Genomic DNA, 15,877 nt, shown 5'->3' with positions numbered 1-15,877 from the left:
GTAATTTATCTAACTTATCAGCAGAATTATAGAATAATTAGAGATTTAATATAATTAATCACTTTAAAAAATAACAATCAATATCAATTCTTATACTAATTGATTGTGGTTTTAAAAAAAGTTGTCTCTCAATATACTCTATTTTTTTAATATTCTCTATAGAACATAGTATAAAATAAGTTCATATTTCATCTTTATGAAATGGCTAATTTGAGCTTCGAACAGTTAATAAGTCACTATTTATTTTTTTACAAAAAAGATTCAATATTTTTTAGTTGTATTCTCCATTGTTATATGAGAAAGCTAAGACAATAAAATACAATTTGTTAATTTGATGGTGAAGAGTGGTGAATTTTTTCTCTGTACTTTTCATTTTTGTGAGTAATAAAAATAACTGTTTGATATAATTAATGGAATGTTTTAATTTAAAACTTTTTGTATTTTTTATTTTTGTGAGTAATTACTGTTTGATATAATTAGTGGAATGTTTTAATTTAAAACTTTTTGTACAGATCTGAAACCCCGGTGAAATTTTTTGTATGTATAATATAATTAGAAGTAACGGTGTTAGTGGGGACTTGACGGAATATATTAGTATTTTGGAACACTTAGTATGAAATTTTAGAGTCTAAATAGATTATGAAGACAATGATCAAGAACAATGAGAATTGGTTTATAACCATCATCACCATTTCTCTCGGCTCTATTCTGTGATGTCTGATTATCTCTGCCATGAGAACTTGACACTAAGAATATACAACAATTGTTAACAATAGTTTGACCCACTAGTATCAAAATAGTCTATCTTATTCATAGATGATCATCAACAAATTAAACCAAAACAAGAAACAAGACTAGTTGTTTGATAACAGGGCATAGCACAAAAAAACAACCATTTTCGTATAGCATGTAAAACTAACAATTAGCAAGAAGTACTCCATATGAATGTATCCAATCCACCTTATTCAGATATCTTGGTATGTTTTTGTGGTATAAAAGCCTATGTTGCACTAGTACCAACTACCCCAAAATAGCAGCAGCAGCAGCTTCGGGTAGCTTAAAAACTAAGAATCATATATCTAAAGCTCCGCGAGCGCCTCTCTGCAAAGGCACGTCTCTACATGTTTGAGGAAGCAATCCTTCTCAAGCCAACGAGCAAACCTTGTCTGCAGCGTACATTTACATATAAACCATCAAAACAATGACAATAAGAGATGAGATGTAAATGGTCTCATGTATTAAGGCTTTACTTACCTTGGCTCGAGTAACTACAGCACATACGAGGGTCATCTATATAGGTTGTGTGAAGGCCCATCATCCATGATCCCACAGATACATCCTCATGAGCATAAACCTTCAAGGATGCACTGCATGCAAGTGGATGATGTCTACTTTCCAACAAACTACATATCTAAACTCATAATTTCAGTTTAAGGCATAATAGCTCACCTGTTAATATGTATGTACTTTGCTAAATTTTGTGACAGTATGAAGATAGAATCAGCTGCATGACGGAAATACCTGAAACATGATACACCAACTAATATCAGCAGATGCCATCACATTTTATACAAAAGACAACACACTGCTGCCTAATCAGATTGCTTTGCTTACGATTTTTTATCACCAAATTTCCACCATTCAGGCTCATACCACTTCATTCCCCTGAAAATTAAACACTATTTTTCAAAGGCAATCCCCTTATTTAGACTAGTAATGCACGCAATTGGATCATTCGATAAACCAGCATGAGCAAGAGCCTCGTCTGAGATAAAGATTGTACTACATAACAGCTTAAGTAGAATTAAATTAAGATAAATGAATTACTCTTCAGATACTACTTCCCCAGACTTCATGCAACCAATATAAGCACTATCTTGACCATGATGGCTCTGGATAAGTTCAATTAAATCATCTGCAAAGAGAAGGCAAATATGATATCCTTATCAAGCACATGAAATTTAAGCTAAGTTACAACTTTCTAAGTAGTAATATCCAGAATTTACCAAGCCGCAGATCAACATTGTCATCAACTTTAACATAAAACTCTGCATCCCACATCTGCACTGCTGTGCCAAAGAAATATTTTGCTTTCTTGGGCAATTCCTCTTCAGCCTCCTCATGAAAATCCTAACCACAAAAGAATGTGGTCATTGGCATTATATAAAAGTGTACCCTCTAAGTGTAGATGAAAAGGGATGCAAAGAACCAGATTAGAAAAAAATGCAACTTTTGCTGTCATTCAAGGATATCACAAACAAGCTCTTTTGGCTCTAAAATTTTCTGATTGAGACAGAGTATATAGTTTTCTAAAGTTAGAATAATTTATGTGCCTGAACTTCATTAGCCACTTTCAATATCTTGACGAGCACAATAAATTCAAGTAAGCTGACTACCATAGATCAAGATCAATACTTGAATCCAAAATCCAACGAAGGAGAACCCCCTTAAACTAACTTAACTTAACTTAACCTGCATGATTTTTTATATAATTGAGAAATAACCAGCATGAATTTAATGACTCACAAGAATTAAGAAATCCCTCCTTGTTAGATTTTCCTCGTCAATATTGCGGTCCAAGGTATCACCTCGATTAGGACTGGAAAAATTAAAACACACAGATCATACAGATTCTTTTGGTAGGTGAAGGGGTCATATTTAATGGAGAACTGGAAATAAGATCAAGGAAAATAGTTTCCATTAAGAGAAGAGTGTTCCATCATAAACTGATAAACCTGCGCCCAATGACAAATCTTACAGCAATCCCTAGTTGTTCAAGTTTTGCTAACGCATCAGCTGCAATCAGAACCAAATTCATAACTTTAGACCTTTGGTTATAGCTGCACCAGAAGCAAGCATACATCATGTATGCATTCTACATATATAAGAAATATATAGGCAAAAGGAAATAATACATGATTGTATATTTTTATTTATGGATAGGATTGCATGTATGGAGGAGGTAATTGAGTTGTATCCTTAATCACTCGTATCCAAACCAAAAAATGGATCAAGGTTTAACACGGAATGCACAATGGCCAAGCTCTTCGAAGATGGCGTAGAGTATAGGATATCAAAGTAATTTAGAATGAGAATACCAGAGTCAAAATTGAACTTTATACTGACCATCTGACATCCAGGAGCTCCTGGTGACATTGCGCCGCAATCGGCCACCAAAACTAGTATATATACCGATTACAGCAAGCAGCTTTCTACCAGAAGAAGGCTGCACTTGGCTCTTAAGATAGCCTTGACTCTTTGCTATTGTCAATTCCATCTCTGCTTCAACAATTTTTCGCTCCAAGTCCCTAAAGGTTATATCATGATAGTAAGGTCGATATGCATCTATAGAAAGGAAAGAAAAGAAAAGAAAACTGCCCACAATTAGAAAGAAGTGAGTTATGATAACATGTACTTGCATCCATAGACCATAAGTCTGTCTTCCACTGTGATCACCTTAGGTTGCTGCCAATAAAATCACAAACATAGGGGACTGATTAGATTTCGCAGTAAGATTCTTCACCAGTGTTAAGTTTCATTAAGACTCCCATATTCAGTAAAATAGAAATTACAAAAGTCTTCTGCTAAGTTTAACCCCAAATAGCATCACGTAGTATACATTCCATCGTCCATGTGGCTAAAAGTTCCATCCACACAATTCCAAAGACTTTGTCATCATACAAAACCGTCTCCTATAATCCACCTTCTCAAAGATGATGCCACCAATCATAAGAGAAATTATTCAATTATTCACGAAATACACATATTTGTCTCTCGCTCATTATCTGTATTCTGAGGGACTTTTTTAGTCTCTCCAATTCGTGTATTCTAGTATTATTTCAATTATGAAAAATAGGAAACGATTTTCCTCATTTAAAAATATAAGACAGTGAAATAAAAGTAACAACAAACCAAAACTACTACTTCATTTCCTATGAATCCAAAATCCAAACCTGATTAGAATTCCTCTCCAACAAATTTTCCAGCATCTTTCTGCTCTCTGCCTCTTGCCACAAACTGACCAAAAAAAGGTATGTGTGGGAGGATGATCGTAAGGAAAAAAGGAAATTAGTGAAGCGATTAGGAAAACAAACCGGCCAGCAATGTAAAGCCAGGCGAGGCAAGAGAGAAATGCAAGTACAACAGAAGAGTTAGAGGTAGATTGGAGATTCTTCGATTTGAATCGTCTATCCGATTTAGTGGTAGTGATCGGCAGGCTGCTCTCCATTGATCCAATTCACGAATCAAGCAGATGCGCAGAGGAAGCCAAGAGAAACGGAAGGATTCCGGTTTGAATGCTTATGGACTTGCTCAGTCGTTAAGTTTGTTTCAAATATAAAATCGGCAGTTACACGTTCTCATTTATTTATATTATTTGATTTCTCAATTGGCAAATACATCTATTATATTTAATACTCTTTTCTCATTTTAGTAAATTTGAGTGGATCCATTTTCGATTAATAATATTCTAACCGTTTTTTTCTCAATTTCTCTTATAATTTTCTAATTTTTCATTAAAATTCATATGGTCAACTAATAAAAATGAACTTTAACCATAATATATAATATGTTGTCAACTATTTGACATTTTTGTTCAAGATTTCTTCAATAAATGATAATTATATTGGGCAAATTACCTAAAAACATAAATGTTGAGTGAGTCCCACAACTACAGTCGTTTTTCATTTAATGCACACATAGTCAAGAGAAATGCCTAAAAATATTTCTCTTCATTAGTCATTGCCATAAAAGAGAAAGAAAAAGTTCCCAATTTTTGACTAATACACCTATCTGCAACTTAACTTAGCAAAATCTTGTGTTGAGAGATGATCATAGTGCTGATAACCAATCAGAAAGATTGGCTATTATAAATCCAGCAAACACCTGAAAATGGCCATGAAGAAATTATTGATCCGAAATAAATAGTACTCCTAGGGGCAGTTCGATTGTCATGTGACTAAACGATATCCTAGTGTTGGTTGATTAGATAATTAATACGAAACCTGAATAGAGCCAATGATGTAGATAAGCGAATAGTGTCGTCCGTGGATGATCATGTCAGACACCATCGCCACCGGAATCGTCAGAGACATCCCTAGAGTCGCCACCAGTGGCGTGGTCCACACCACACTTAACGCCCTATGTACGGAGATCCACAGCATCAACATCCCACCTTAATTTCCTTCAAATAAAGAAGCACAAAACACTTACCAACAATAGTCGGAGAGCACGCTTCCGATCAGTCCATTCGCCATCACAAGCTCCGCCACCTTACCCGAACTCGGAAGCGTCGACTCTGCCTCTATCCCCATAGCCTTGAGTGGCCAAACTGATATCACAATTCCACACCACCAATATTACTCTTTTTATCACACAACATCACTAGTTATATGAGTGTGTGTATGTACTAATTCTTACTTAGCCACCAAAGTGAAACAAGTGTAGATAATCCAATATAACCAAACAGCTTCTGCACCCTCCTCTCTTCATGCCCACAGAATTTATTAAGAAGTACTGCACCACCACCGCCACACATCAATACATATTCACCAGTATATATGCATTGAGCAGCAAACCTGTGAATAAGCCATACGACACGGCTGATAGCAGCCCAAGAACATCCCCAACGAGTGTTCGTCTCCTGCATACATCATCTTCAAACCTCAATTCCCTCATCAACAAACTATATAAATACATCGTGAAAGGACTTACGGATCCAGATGTAAGTCGTCATCAGAGGCCCAAGTCCCTCCTAGAGTTGTCAACACAACACCAAGAATGCTCACCACCACAGAAACTGCCTTTGCTACATTGATGGAGTCATCCCCAAGAAGTGCACCGATCAGGAGTGTAAACAATCCTGAGGTAGACGATAAAACAGTCGTACTAGCAACGCTTGTACGTAGAAGTGCAGCGTTTGATAAGTACTGCACCCATAAAATTGGATCTCATACTTATGAAACTCAAACTTAATTATAATGATTGAACAAGGAACTACAACTATACCTCTGTGATGAACCAAAGAGGTGCAATGTAGAATCCATATTTAGCAATTTGGTCATATTTATATCTCATAACTCTGCCACCATCTCCATGTTCACCAACTAAAGCAATTCCTTCCTCGTATTGAGAAAGGTCTAAGTCGCTGCCTTTTCTGCTGAATGGTTCTTGGCTTTCCATTTCGAAGAATCCCGGCCCTCCAATGTAGCCCAAGGGAGATTCGGGTGAGCGTCTCTTGAGATAGTTACACATCCACTCTTTCACAAATGATATAGGCAAATAAATCACCATTAAAGAAGCTCCCAGATATGTCACTGCAAATGGTTGCTCATACACTCTGAAAATTCTCTGTAATTCACAAAATTACCACCACATGAATAAGGATTGTTTCATCCAGACCAACATCATAAGAGTTGGTAAAGTAGTCAAACACATCACATTCATGCAATGTACAATAGATTCAATAAAGCAAAATCTAAATTGGACATTCAAAAACATGGAATTGGAGAGATAAATTGAGAGTAGAAAGAAAATTCCTGACCTGAGTGATCTCAGCAGAGGAAACCCAAATGAAGACCACCACACCAATCAACATCAGACCACCCTTATATCTACAATCCATCACAACTTCAACAAAAATCCAGATTAAAAAATATAATCTTTATTGGAAATTGTGCAAAAAAAAGTGTTTTCAATGTTTGATATCTTGTCGATCCTAAATGTCTAAACTTGTATGAACCCTAATAATATCATGAAATCATAAGGCTTAGGAATTTGCCGAGGATACAACAATGAGAGAGAAGCTGTAGAAGAAAAAAGAGGGAATTCACGTAGACTTTAAGCTTTGTTTATCCAGTAAGAATAATTAATCTATGCTTGATCCCTTTTGTTAGATGAGATTGTTTTGAGTTAGAGATGATTATGGAATTTGTATTATGTTTCTCCTGACAAAAAAAGGTGGTATCATTCTCATACAATATTTGCCTTTTTATGTCGCTACGCTTTATGATGCCAGATTGTCTTTTTCGTGATTCCCAAAATTATCACTTTGTAAATATATTTACATCCAAATTAGGCTTTATTACTTTACATAAATTTGGGATCTTTATTTGATTTGATTTTAATTTCATATCAATAATCTTGATTAATGACAAAAAAAGAAAACAAAATGAATTGCATGTGATTTTTTTTTGTTTACAAGTAACCTGCATCAAACTTGTAGTGTAAAATTTACATAGCTATGAAGTTTACTCAATGCACAATCTCGCATAGGAGCTGCAGATTCCTCCCGCCAAAAGGAAAAAAAAACGAAAACCGTTGGTTGAACTCGCATGATATAATGATCGAAAACATATACATTGATCCCAGTTTTCCTGCTACTTGTTGGCTTACTAGTAGAAGATAATAGGCTTAGGCTCGTTTAATCTCGAGTAATCGTTTGGGGCGCCCATTTGACATGCACATTCAACCTTCCAGACTCAGTGCCATCGAGCGGAAAACTCTCTGCAAATTCTCCTTCCAGTATAGCCCGGGTCAGCGTCATGATGCATCTTCCAATTTTGTCCTGAAAAATCGAGTACAAGAGTAAGGCGCTGTCCATTAACCTAATAAAACACCCACTGCGTGTTTGAAGCAAGAGAGACAACAGCCAATGAGCAAGATTGAGAGCGAGTGAACATGTCATCTAGGCTATAACTACAAGAAAATCACGCTGATAGGGAAGGAACGTGTTTATGTTCAAACATGGGAAGTTCATTCTGCTGTTGTACATACCTTCCCGAATAAATCATGGTCATAAACTTCCAAAATTAGCAACTCATGCAACCCGTCCTCAACAACAAACTCGAATGTCTGATTCCAAACAGGATTCAACGTATCATTCACCACCTGAATATACGAGGACAACATATGTTGATTATAGTTGTTTGTTTCAAGAATGTGTGCAGGCAGAAGTGATCAAAGCTGAAAGGATCATTCGCATCTTACCCTTGTTTTCTCCTTCTGTTCAGACTTTTTGAGTTTTAGCATCACAAAAGGATCAGACTTTCCCATTAGATCGGTAGCTGGCAAATTCTCTGCAGAGATCACTGTGACAGAAAGAACTCCTCTGATAATGACTTCCTTTTTTAGCTCTGAAGCATATGCCAACGAATCTGCTGTTTCATTGGCATGTTTGTAGACCTTCTCCATCATCGTCATTCCAGATTCAGAGTTGAAAGGATTATACAGTTCACTACTCGCATTCAGTGGATAGTACAGGATCTCCAGATGCACCTTTAATCAGACATACATAGATGTAGCAAAGCAAGTTACACGAGTCCGAGGAAATCTCAATTAAATAACGAGCAAGAATAGAATACAGGACGAGTTAAGTTTGTGTAGCTCACCTGACCCCTGTTCTTCTGGTCTCGTTGGACCTCGAGGTCCTTCACCAGTTTCAACCATACATCTTTCACCTTACCAGCCTCGAGCTCACTCAGTGGCAGTCGAGCACAACCAATCAACTCAGAAGCTTGAATCCCTTCATTGTCATAAACTCTTATTGTCAAATTTTGGGTGGATACATCCTCCACAGAAAATTCAAAGCTCTCATTCCAGATTGGATTCGTTTGGTTGTCCTAATTAATACGAAAGCAGTTTATTACAACTAAACATAAGAAACAGTCAATAAATGAAGGTCAGTATTCTCACAATTGTTTTGCTGGTTTGTAGTCTGTCACGTAGTGGGCGAATGAATAACTCAACAAACGGATCAGACTTGCCAATGATGTCTTTATTTGTTAATTCCTTAGCTTCTATAAGCTTCACCTCCAAAATCCCAACTTGCTTCAACTCTAGATAACTGTAGGAAGCAAAATATAACTTCGTGAGAAGTAATATCTCCGGTGTAAAAGCTTCTGTGTTGGTTACAGGATGAAGAGATAATTGACCTGTAATCTCCAGGTACTATGGGTATGATTTTACGGACTGGCCACGTGATAGAATCTTCCACAGCATCTCGTATTGTTTCCTACCAACACAAGGCAAGTTGTGTCTTACATAATCGATTCGACTAAGAACCAGTACTTAGATAATTGCATAAATTAAGTAGATCGTGTCATCGATCTACCATTATTTCAGCAAGGATTACTAGGGACACAATCGCAAGATTAAGAGCATATATATTGGTATGCTCTAAAGGGGGCAGCGACATAGATGCAAACCGGCTAACAAGGGTTATTGGTGGTGTAAGGACTTTCCAAGAGCATATTCTGTAACATTAAGCATGAGAGAACTATCGGGTTTATGCCCCCTAGTGCGCCTTATAGAGAAAACGATATTACTCATCTACAGATTTCTTCAGGTGAGTAATGTTAAGAGGATTCCGTAAGAGAATTTTTTTCAAACCTCAAGAGCATCAGATATGCCTGGAATTGATGAGAGATCTCCACCAACCACTTTCAGCGTAAAGTCTAGTTTTTTCTGCAAGTAAAATTACAAACATGAGAAACTCAGTAAAGCACCAAGAACTGATAAACAATGATAACACAATGTTTAGGAATAACCTTTTCTCTCAATGAATAACAAAGAGCTCCAAAACAAGGCAACTCGTCAACTAATGGTTTGAAAATTATCCTGAAAACCCCAGTAAATCCAATATTTTTCACCTGCACCAAGAAAAGTAATGATGATTTAAATGTATTTTTATCTAAGAAATCAATTTATATTTTCCAACCCACGAAACAGTAAAAGCAGTCGAAACTGAAAACAATGGAGATGGGATAAGGTAAGAGTAAAAAAATGCTACTCAAGGTAGAAGTGGTACCTCTATAGGTAGTGAAATACCAACTCTGGTTTTGATATCAAGAACAATCTTCGGATTTCCGTCCCACTGCAGCTCCAACTCCATGATAACCTCGTCGGGCTCACCATCAATTATGGATACTCCTATTGAGATTAGGAAATTAAAAAATTAGGTATGTTGAGCAAAGTCTTAAGAGGGACATGAATAAATTCACATCAAATGTTGAGCAAACTCTACAAAAAACAATCATCAACTAGCAGCATAATATCTGAAACAAAAACTCCACATTACATAGTTTGAGAACATAAAAATTAATCTAAATCTTAATCTCATAACCAAGGGACCCATACTTGTCAATTTTTCACTATTACTCCCATATTCAAAGTTTAAATGTTTCTTGGTTTAGCCCCCTGAGAGTTCATATGAAATGGACAACATGCATAAAAAACAATTGAGCTGACCTGTCAATTGTGGTGCGACGGTGCCAAGAGTCAACTTAGAAAACTCGAGAGATACCAAAATTGCAGATTTATATTGCTCGAGAATTGGCTGAACCGACGATTTTATTACTAGGGATGCTGCCTGTGTAACAAAAGCTCAAAATCCCCAATCCAAAATAAAAGATGTGCACAATCTCGTCAAAGAAAGAAATTAACTAACCTCATCAATGTAAGGCCAAAGTTTGTCTAGGTGGCTATTGAGCCAGTGTAACTGCAAACCCATGAATAAAGACTGTCATTTATATCATTCCAAATGTAAAAGAAATTAAGAATTATAGAGACTTACCTTCTGTCTCTCTGAGAAGACAACCCAAGAAGGACAGAGTTTGTCTGGAAGGAGCTTTCTTGAATCAAGAACAGTCATCCTCGCAAAAGATGCAACTGCAGCCGCCTAAACACACATTTCCAAATCAAAAATCCAGTTTCAAACATTGACATACAATTGGAATCGAAGAGTGTCGGTTTCAGGTACCAAATCAGTTCGTCGTTTTGATCTGGTAAGCTGGTGACGAGCAAAACCCACGATCACACTAACTCCAAAAGCAAAACCCAGCACATATCCCACCAAAAATCCCATCTTTCTTCGATTTCCGCAAAGCCCACAAAATTATTTCACATGAAGATCGGTTTTTTTCTCAACTTTGTTGCTGAGTTTGAGTTAGGATATGGGAAGGAATAAAAGCCTAGTGTAATATATCCATTTCTTCTGCTTTCTGCAACACCCAACAAAAGTTATACTCCAAACCAAACTGATACTGTCAAGTGTATAAGTTACTTTAATTTCTCAAGAATCCATTTTGACTAAATTGGTAAGTTCCAGAATAACCAAAACAGAGGGCGAAATCTTCTTGATTAACACATTGTGTGTTTGAAAATTGAAAGCTGCATTCACCATTAGTATTACTACAGCTGCCAAAGAGATGTTATCAGTTAACAAGTGACGTCACCCATACAATTCTTCTCAAATTTCTATCTTTTACTAGAAAAATTGTCACTTTGAATTTAAATAAAAATATAATTACATAAATTGAGTGTAGAAATGTATTTGTAATTTATGAGGGGTAAATAAAAATTGTAGTGATTCTATTGAGAAGGCGGTAAAGCGGATCCGGGTCGAGGGAAACGGTTAGGGCTGATCAACTACCTATCACATGCAGCAGCAAATAACCGTCTCTCTCTATTCTATCTAATGATTCTAATCTCGATGCCATTTCCACACACACACACACCAATTTGCGCCGACGAGCTGAAAAATGGCTGGAAACGACTGGATAAACAGCTATCTCGAGGCGATCCTCGACGTCGACAGCGGGATCAATGATCAGAAATCGTCTCTGCTGCTGCGGGAGCGCGGCCGCTTCAGCCCCGCCCAATACTTCGTCGAAGAGGTCATCACCGGCTTCAATGAGACCGATCTCCACCGCTCCTGGGTTCGCGTACGTACCAAATTTCGATTACTCGTGAATTCATTGATGAAAAATGCAATTTCCCCTTGAATTGTGCGATTCTGCACTTTGCATGTACTAGGCATCATCGATTCGGAATTCAGAGGAGCGGAATACGAGGTTGGAGAATATGTGTTGGAGGATTTGGACGTTGGCACGTAAGAAAAAACTGGTGAGTAATAATAGTATAGATGAACATTCAATCTGGTTTGGCCGATAGTTGATTATGTCTTTTCGCTTATAGATTGAGGGCGAAGAAGCACAGCGCAAGGCGAAGAAGCGCGTTGATCGTGAAAAGGCCCGTAAACACGCTGCTGCTGATATGTCAGAAGACTTATCTGACGGAGAAAAGGGGGATGTAGTTGGTGAGATGTTAACTCACAGTGATAGCATCAAGGGAGGAAGAATGTCGAGAGTTAGTTCTATGGATACGATGGCAAATTTGGATAAGAAGCTGTATCTTGTCCTCATCAGGTATAGTACTATAAGATTGTTTTCGCGTTATGTTTTAATCAATAGTATATGATTTTTCTTCTATCTTTTCACCTGCAGTCTTCATGGACTGATAAGGGGAGAAAACATGGAACTTGGACGCGATTCTGATACGGGAGGCCAGGTATACATAACAGAGTCCATCTCCAAATGTCTTCAATAGCTTATTTCAACTTGGCTTCCTGCATACTTGCTTTCTGCCATTTTTCAGGTTAAGTATGTTGTGGAGCTAGCAAGAGCATTAGGTTCGATGCCAGGAGTTTATCGTGTTGATTTGTTAACGAGGCAAGTAATGGCACCAGATGTAGATTGGACGTATGGTGAGCCAACAGAGATGCTAAATCCGTTACCTGAGAGCCAAATGGACGAAATTGGGGAGAGCGGCGGTGCTTATATAATCCGCATCCCTTTTGGCCCTAGAGATAAGTACCTCTCTAAAGAAGTTCTGTGGCCTCATATTCCAGAATTTGTAGATGGTGCACTCGGCCACATTATGCAGATGTCAAAGGTCCTTGGGAAACAAATTGGCAGCGAGCGTCCCCTCTGGCCTATTGCTATCCATGGACATTATGCTGATGCAGGGAACTCTGCAGCTCTTTTGTCTGGTGTTCTAAACGTGCCGATGGTTTTCACAGGCCACTCTCTCGGACGTGACAAACTAGAGCAACTATTGAAGCAAGGGAGGCAGTCAAGGGAGGAGATAGATTCAGTATACAAGATTATGCGGCGTATTGAGGCTGAGGAGATTTCACTTGATGTTTCTGAAGTTATAATCACAAGCACAAGACAGGAAATAGAAGAGCAATGGCGGCTCTATGATGGATTCGATCCTGTTTTAGAGCGCAAGCTAAGAGCCCGTATAAAACGAAATGTTAGTAGCTTTGGAAGGATCATGCCGCGGATGGTTGTAAGTCTTGACATCATTTCTGTTCAATTTAAATGTAGGGGTTGGTTTGCTTCATTTTTATTCTTGAATCATGCACGTAAAATCAAAAAAATTCAGGTGATTCCCCCTGGAATGGAGTTCCGTAATGTTTCTGTTCAAGATATTGATGGAGAAATAGATGGAAACGAGAGTTCTGGAGGTTCAGATCCACCTATTTGGTCAGAGGTTTAATATATTTTCCCTGCTCTTAATATGTATCTTTGTGAAGAGGTGTGCTTTTATGATTTCTTTTGTCATCAATACAGAATGAGGTAGGAGGTTTTCATATCCTTTGAGTGAAAATGTCATATTTATACTACTTCTGCATTGCTGCAGATCATGCGCTTCTTTACCAATCCACGCAAGCCAATGATACTTGCTCTTGCTAGGCCAGACCCAAAGAAGAATTTGATCACTTTAGTCAAAGCTTTTGGGGAGTGCCGTGCCCTGAGAGATCTTGCAAACCTCGTATGTTGTATCTATTGGATAGCCGTCACTCTTGTTATAAAAAGTATTTTTTGTTCTGTTAGAATGGCACTCTTTTTTATCTGTTTTCAAGTACTTCACTGTATTGCAGACTTTGATAATGGGGAACCGGGATGATATTGATGGAATGTCTGCTACAAATTCTTCTGTTCTCCTTTCTATAATTAAATTGGTCGACAAATATGACTTGTATGGTCAAGTTGCATATCCTAAACATCACAAGCAATCTGATGTCCCTGAAATATACCGTCTAGCAGCCAAGACAAAGGTGCGAATCACATTAAGTTTCATTTGTTTTTTATTAGTTCTGACTGCCTCTTTTGCAGGGCGTTTTCATAAATCCAGCTTTTATAGAGCCATTTGGCCTTACCTTAATAGAGGTGCCTCAGATTCTCTTTCCATGATTGTACAAATATGTTTTATTTATTTAGCTCAGAGATCAAAAATCCCTCGTTTATATGCAGGCAGCAGCTCGTGGTCTGCCAATTGTTGCTACAAAAAATGGAGGTCCTGTCGACATTCACAGGGTTGGTATGAAATTTTCTTTTACATTTTGGTACGAGTTGGATAACCACTTGATAATTCATTCAGGTTCTTGACAACGGCGTGCTGGTTGATCCACACGATCAGCAGTCCATTGCTGATGCTCTTCTGAAGCTGGTTGCTGACAAGCAGCTCTGGGGCAGATGTAAGGAGCGCGGATTAAGAAACATTCACCGTTTCTCGTGGCCCGAGCACTGCAGGACGTATCTATCCCGAATAACCAGCTGCAAGCAGAGGCAGCCAAAATGGCAAAGGCCAGACAACCCATACGCAGATCCAGAACGTGATTCTCCCTCAGGGTCCTTGAGAGATATCCACGATCTATCACTAAATTTGAAGCTTTCATTAGATGGAGACAAGGCTGTAGAAGGGATTCAGGATTTAGTTAGCAAAGGCAAGGAAAGTGGTAAAAAACAGGTGAAGAGTGCACCATTGAAGGTGTCGCCAAATGAGAAACAAGAAAACAGCAGGTCACCTAAATTGAACATGAGGAAACTGATCATAGTAGTTTCTGTGGACTGTGATTCAGTAGCGGATGTTCTAGGTATCACTAAGACCATATTTGCAGCCAATCCCACAGCCAAGGATTCTCCCTCTACCGGCTTCATCTTGTCCACTTCGTTAAGTATATCTGAAATAAACAGCCATCTTGACAAGGGTTGGCTGAAAGCCAGTGATTTTGACGCCTTTATCTGTAACAGTGGGGGTGAGATTTACTTCCCATCTCCAAGTCCGGAGCAGAGTTCTTCGGACTCATTGTACTTAGTAGATACAGATTATCATTCTCACATAGACTATCTCTGGGGCGGAGATAGCTTGAGGAATAATCTGGTGAGGTGGGCTGCTTCAGTGAATGAGAAAACAAAAGATGATAAAGAAGGGCCTGTTATCACTGAACTGGACTCGGGATCTAGCCATTGCTACGGATTCAGCGTACGCGATCCAGAATTGGTAAGTGCCTGAACTCAATGGTAGTCGAACTTAACTGGAGCTGACTCATCTTGTGTGCAGGTTCCTCCTTTCAGGGAATTGAGGAGATTGATGAGAATTCAGGCTCTTCGATGCAATGGCGTGTACTGCAGAAGCGGGGAAAGGATAAATGTGGTTCCGGTGCTTGCTTCTCGAGCTCAAGCCCTTAGGTATCTGCATGTTCGATGGGGCATGGAGTTGTCGAAAGTAGTGGTGTTCGTAGGAGAGTTGGGAGATTCGGACTATGAGGCAAACTTTGGTGGAATGCACAAAACTGTAGTTGTAAAGGGATATTGCAAGAGTGCAGAAAAGATTCACTCCTGCAGAAGCTATCCTCTCCAACAAGTTCTGCCTACTGATGATCCAAACACTCTCCAATGCCAAAAATCTGACGTCGATGGAATCAAAGCAGTACTTGCCAAACTATCGCAGCTCAAATAATGTGTTTCCGATTTCTCTATTACAATTTCAATTTTTTTTTAATTGTAATAAGTACTAGTAATATTTTGTTATTATATCGTTCACTTGTTCTTTTATTTTTACATCTTGCCACTCGCAAGTAAATTTGAATAAACACAACACTTCTTGTTTAATACTACTATGTTTTAGAACAATTATAATCGTTGTTTATATTTCTTAAATAAAACGTTAGAATTCTTTAAAGCCTTTTTGTGTGAATATTTATGGAAACTTACCACGTTTACTGTTAAGCAATTCGCACAATCTACAAGTC

The 15,877-nt window shown here is 38.0% G+C and overlaps 4 protein-coding genes across 5 annotated transcripts; 1 reads left to right on the top strand and 3 right to left on the bottom strand.

Annotated features, from left to right (window-relative positions):
- Positions 1-876: 876 nt before the first annotated feature.
- LOC121806574 (hydroxyproline O-galactosyltransferase HPGT3-like) lies at positions 877-4,563 on the bottom strand. 2 transcript variants are annotated; one of them, XM_042206678.1, is made up of 12 exons: positions 4,095-4,563; positions 3,954-4,017; positions 3,416-3,465; positions 3,127-3,308; positions 2,736-2,796; positions 2,527-2,599; positions 2,007-2,130; positions 1,828-1,915; positions 1,615-1,665; positions 1,450-1,521; positions 1,255-1,367; positions 877-1,166 (listed from the first exon to the last, which is right to left on the bottom strand). In XM_042206678.1, exons 1-12 carry the CDS (start codon positions 4,226-4,228, stop codon positions 1,144-1,146), a joined length of 1,035 nt encoding a protein of 344 aa, XP_042062612.1. In that variant the 5' UTR covers positions 4,229-4,563; the 3' UTR covers positions 877-1,143. The 2 variants fall into 2 exon arrangements, 1 of the variants encoding a protein (XP_042062612.1); XR_006051683.1 differs by lacking the exon at positions 877-1,166 and having other exon boundaries at positions 1,450-1,540.
- Positions 4,564-4,711: 148 nt separating this feature from the next.
- LOC121806573 (uncharacterized vacuolar membrane protein YML018C-like) lies at positions 4,712-6,936 on the bottom strand. Its single transcript, XM_042206677.1, has 8 exons — positions 6,542-6,936; positions 6,007-6,348; positions 5,713-5,927; positions 5,577-5,641; positions 5,419-5,514; positions 5,212-5,329; positions 5,004-5,139; positions 4,712-4,884 (listed from the first exon to the last, which is right to left on the bottom strand). The coding sequence occupies exons 1-8, from the start codon at positions 6,620-6,622 to the stop codon at positions 4,831-4,833; spliced, it is 1,107 nt and encodes a 368-aa protein (XP_042062611.1). The 5' UTR covers positions 6,623-6,936; the 3' UTR covers positions 4,712-4,830.
- A 223-nt stretch (positions 6,937-7,159) lies between these two features.
- On the bottom strand, positions 7,160-11,146 carry LOC121806273 (synaptotagmin-5-like). The gene is made up of 13 exons (XM_042206258.1): positions 10,757-11,146; positions 10,571-10,675; positions 10,445-10,495; positions 10,246-10,366; positions 9,806-9,927; positions 9,546-9,647; positions 9,388-9,462; positions 8,931-9,010; positions 8,692-8,842; positions 8,388-8,618; positions 7,987-8,274; positions 7,774-7,887; positions 7,160-7,564 (listed from the first exon to the last, which is right to left on the bottom strand). The coding sequence occupies exons 1-13, from the start codon at positions 10,859-10,861 to the stop codon at positions 7,421-7,423; spliced, it is 1,689 nt and encodes a 562-aa protein (XP_042062192.1). The 5' UTR covers positions 10,862-11,146; the 3' UTR covers positions 7,160-7,420.
- Positions 11,147-11,490: 344 nt separating this feature from the next.
- On the top strand, positions 11,491-15,731 carry LOC121810008 (probable sucrose-phosphate synthase 1). The gene is made up of 12 exons (XM_042210880.1): positions 11,491-11,720; positions 11,812-11,901; positions 11,974-12,203; positions 12,282-12,345; positions 12,433-13,128; positions 13,225-13,332; positions 13,483-13,614; positions 13,724-13,900; positions 13,959-14,012; positions 14,097-14,159; positions 14,224-15,126; positions 15,187-15,731. The coding sequence occupies exons 1-12, from the start codon at positions 11,538-11,540 to the stop codon at positions 15,583-15,585; spliced, it is 3,099 nt and encodes a 1,032-aa protein (XP_042066814.1). The 5' UTR covers positions 11,491-11,537; the 3' UTR covers positions 15,586-15,731.
- Positions 15,732-15,877: the final 146 nt, after the last annotated feature.

The sequence above is a fragment of the Salvia splendens genome, chromosome 6, assembly GCF_004379255.2.
Source record: "Salvia splendens isolate huo1 chromosome 6, SspV2, whole genome shotgun sequence".
Classification (NCBI taxonomy): Eukaryota; Viridiplantae; Streptophyta; class Magnoliopsida; order Lamiales; family Lamiaceae; genus Salvia; species Salvia splendens.
Note: the sequence above shows the minus strand (reverse complement) of the source record. Positions and strands in the feature narration are given on the sequence as shown.

What these genes read in the sequence shown, in the direction of transcription:
- LOC121806574 (XM_042206678.1), bottom strand. Translation starts at nt 4,228, where the DNA reads ATGGAGAGCAGCCTGCCGATCACTACCACTAAATCGGATAGACGATTC. An exon ending in CAATGTTGATCTGCGGCTTG is followed by an intron (nt 1,916 to 2,006) that starts GTAAATTCTGGA and finishes TTCTCTTTGCAG; the next exon opens with ATGATTTAATTGAACTTATC. An exon ending in AAATTTGGTGATAAAAAATC is followed by an intron (nt 1,522 to 1,614) that starts GTAAGCAAAGCA and finishes ATCATGTTTCAG; the next exon opens with GTATTTCCGTCATGCAGCTG.
- LOC121806573 (XM_042206677.1), bottom strand. Translation starts at nt 6,622, where the DNA reads ATGGATTGTAGATATAAGGGTGGTCTGATGTTGATTGGTGTGGTGGTC. An exon ending in GACGACTTACATCTGGATCC is followed by an intron (nt 5,642 to 5,712) that starts GTAAGTCCTTTC and finishes TGATGTATGCAG; the next exon opens with GAGACGAACACTCGTTGGGG. An exon ending in ACATCATTGGCTCTATTCAG is followed by an intron (nt 4,885 to 5,003) that starts GTTTCGTATTAA and finishes GGCCATTTTCAG; the next exon opens with GTGTTTGCTGGATTTATAAT.
- LOC121806273 (XM_042206258.1), bottom strand. Translation starts at nt 10,861, where the DNA reads ATGGGATTTTTGGTGGGATATGTGCTGGGTTTTGCTTTTGGAGTTAGT. An exon ending in ATAGTACCTGGAGATTACAG is followed by an intron (nt 8,843 to 8,930) that starts GTCAATTATCTC and finishes TGCTTCCTACAG; the next exon opens with TTATCTAGAGTTGAAGCAAG. An exon ending in ACCATGATTTATTCGGGAAG is followed by an intron (nt 7,565 to 7,773) that starts GTATGTACAACA and finishes TCGATTTTTCAG; the next exon opens with GACAAAATTGGAAGATGCAT.
- LOC121810008 (XM_042210880.1), top strand. Translation starts at nt 11,538, where the DNA reads ATGGCTGGAAACGACTGGATAAACAGCTATCTCGAGGCGATCCTCGAC. An exon ending in TCCACCGCTCCTGGGTTCGC is followed by an intron (nt 11,721 to 11,811) that starts GTACGTACCAAA and finishes TGCATGTACTAG; the next exon opens with GCATCATCGATTCGGAATTC. An exon ending in ATTCTGATACGGGAGGCCAG is followed by an intron (nt 12,346 to 12,432) that starts GTATACATAACA and finishes GCCATTTTTCAG; the next exon opens with GTTAAGTATGTTGTGGAGCT.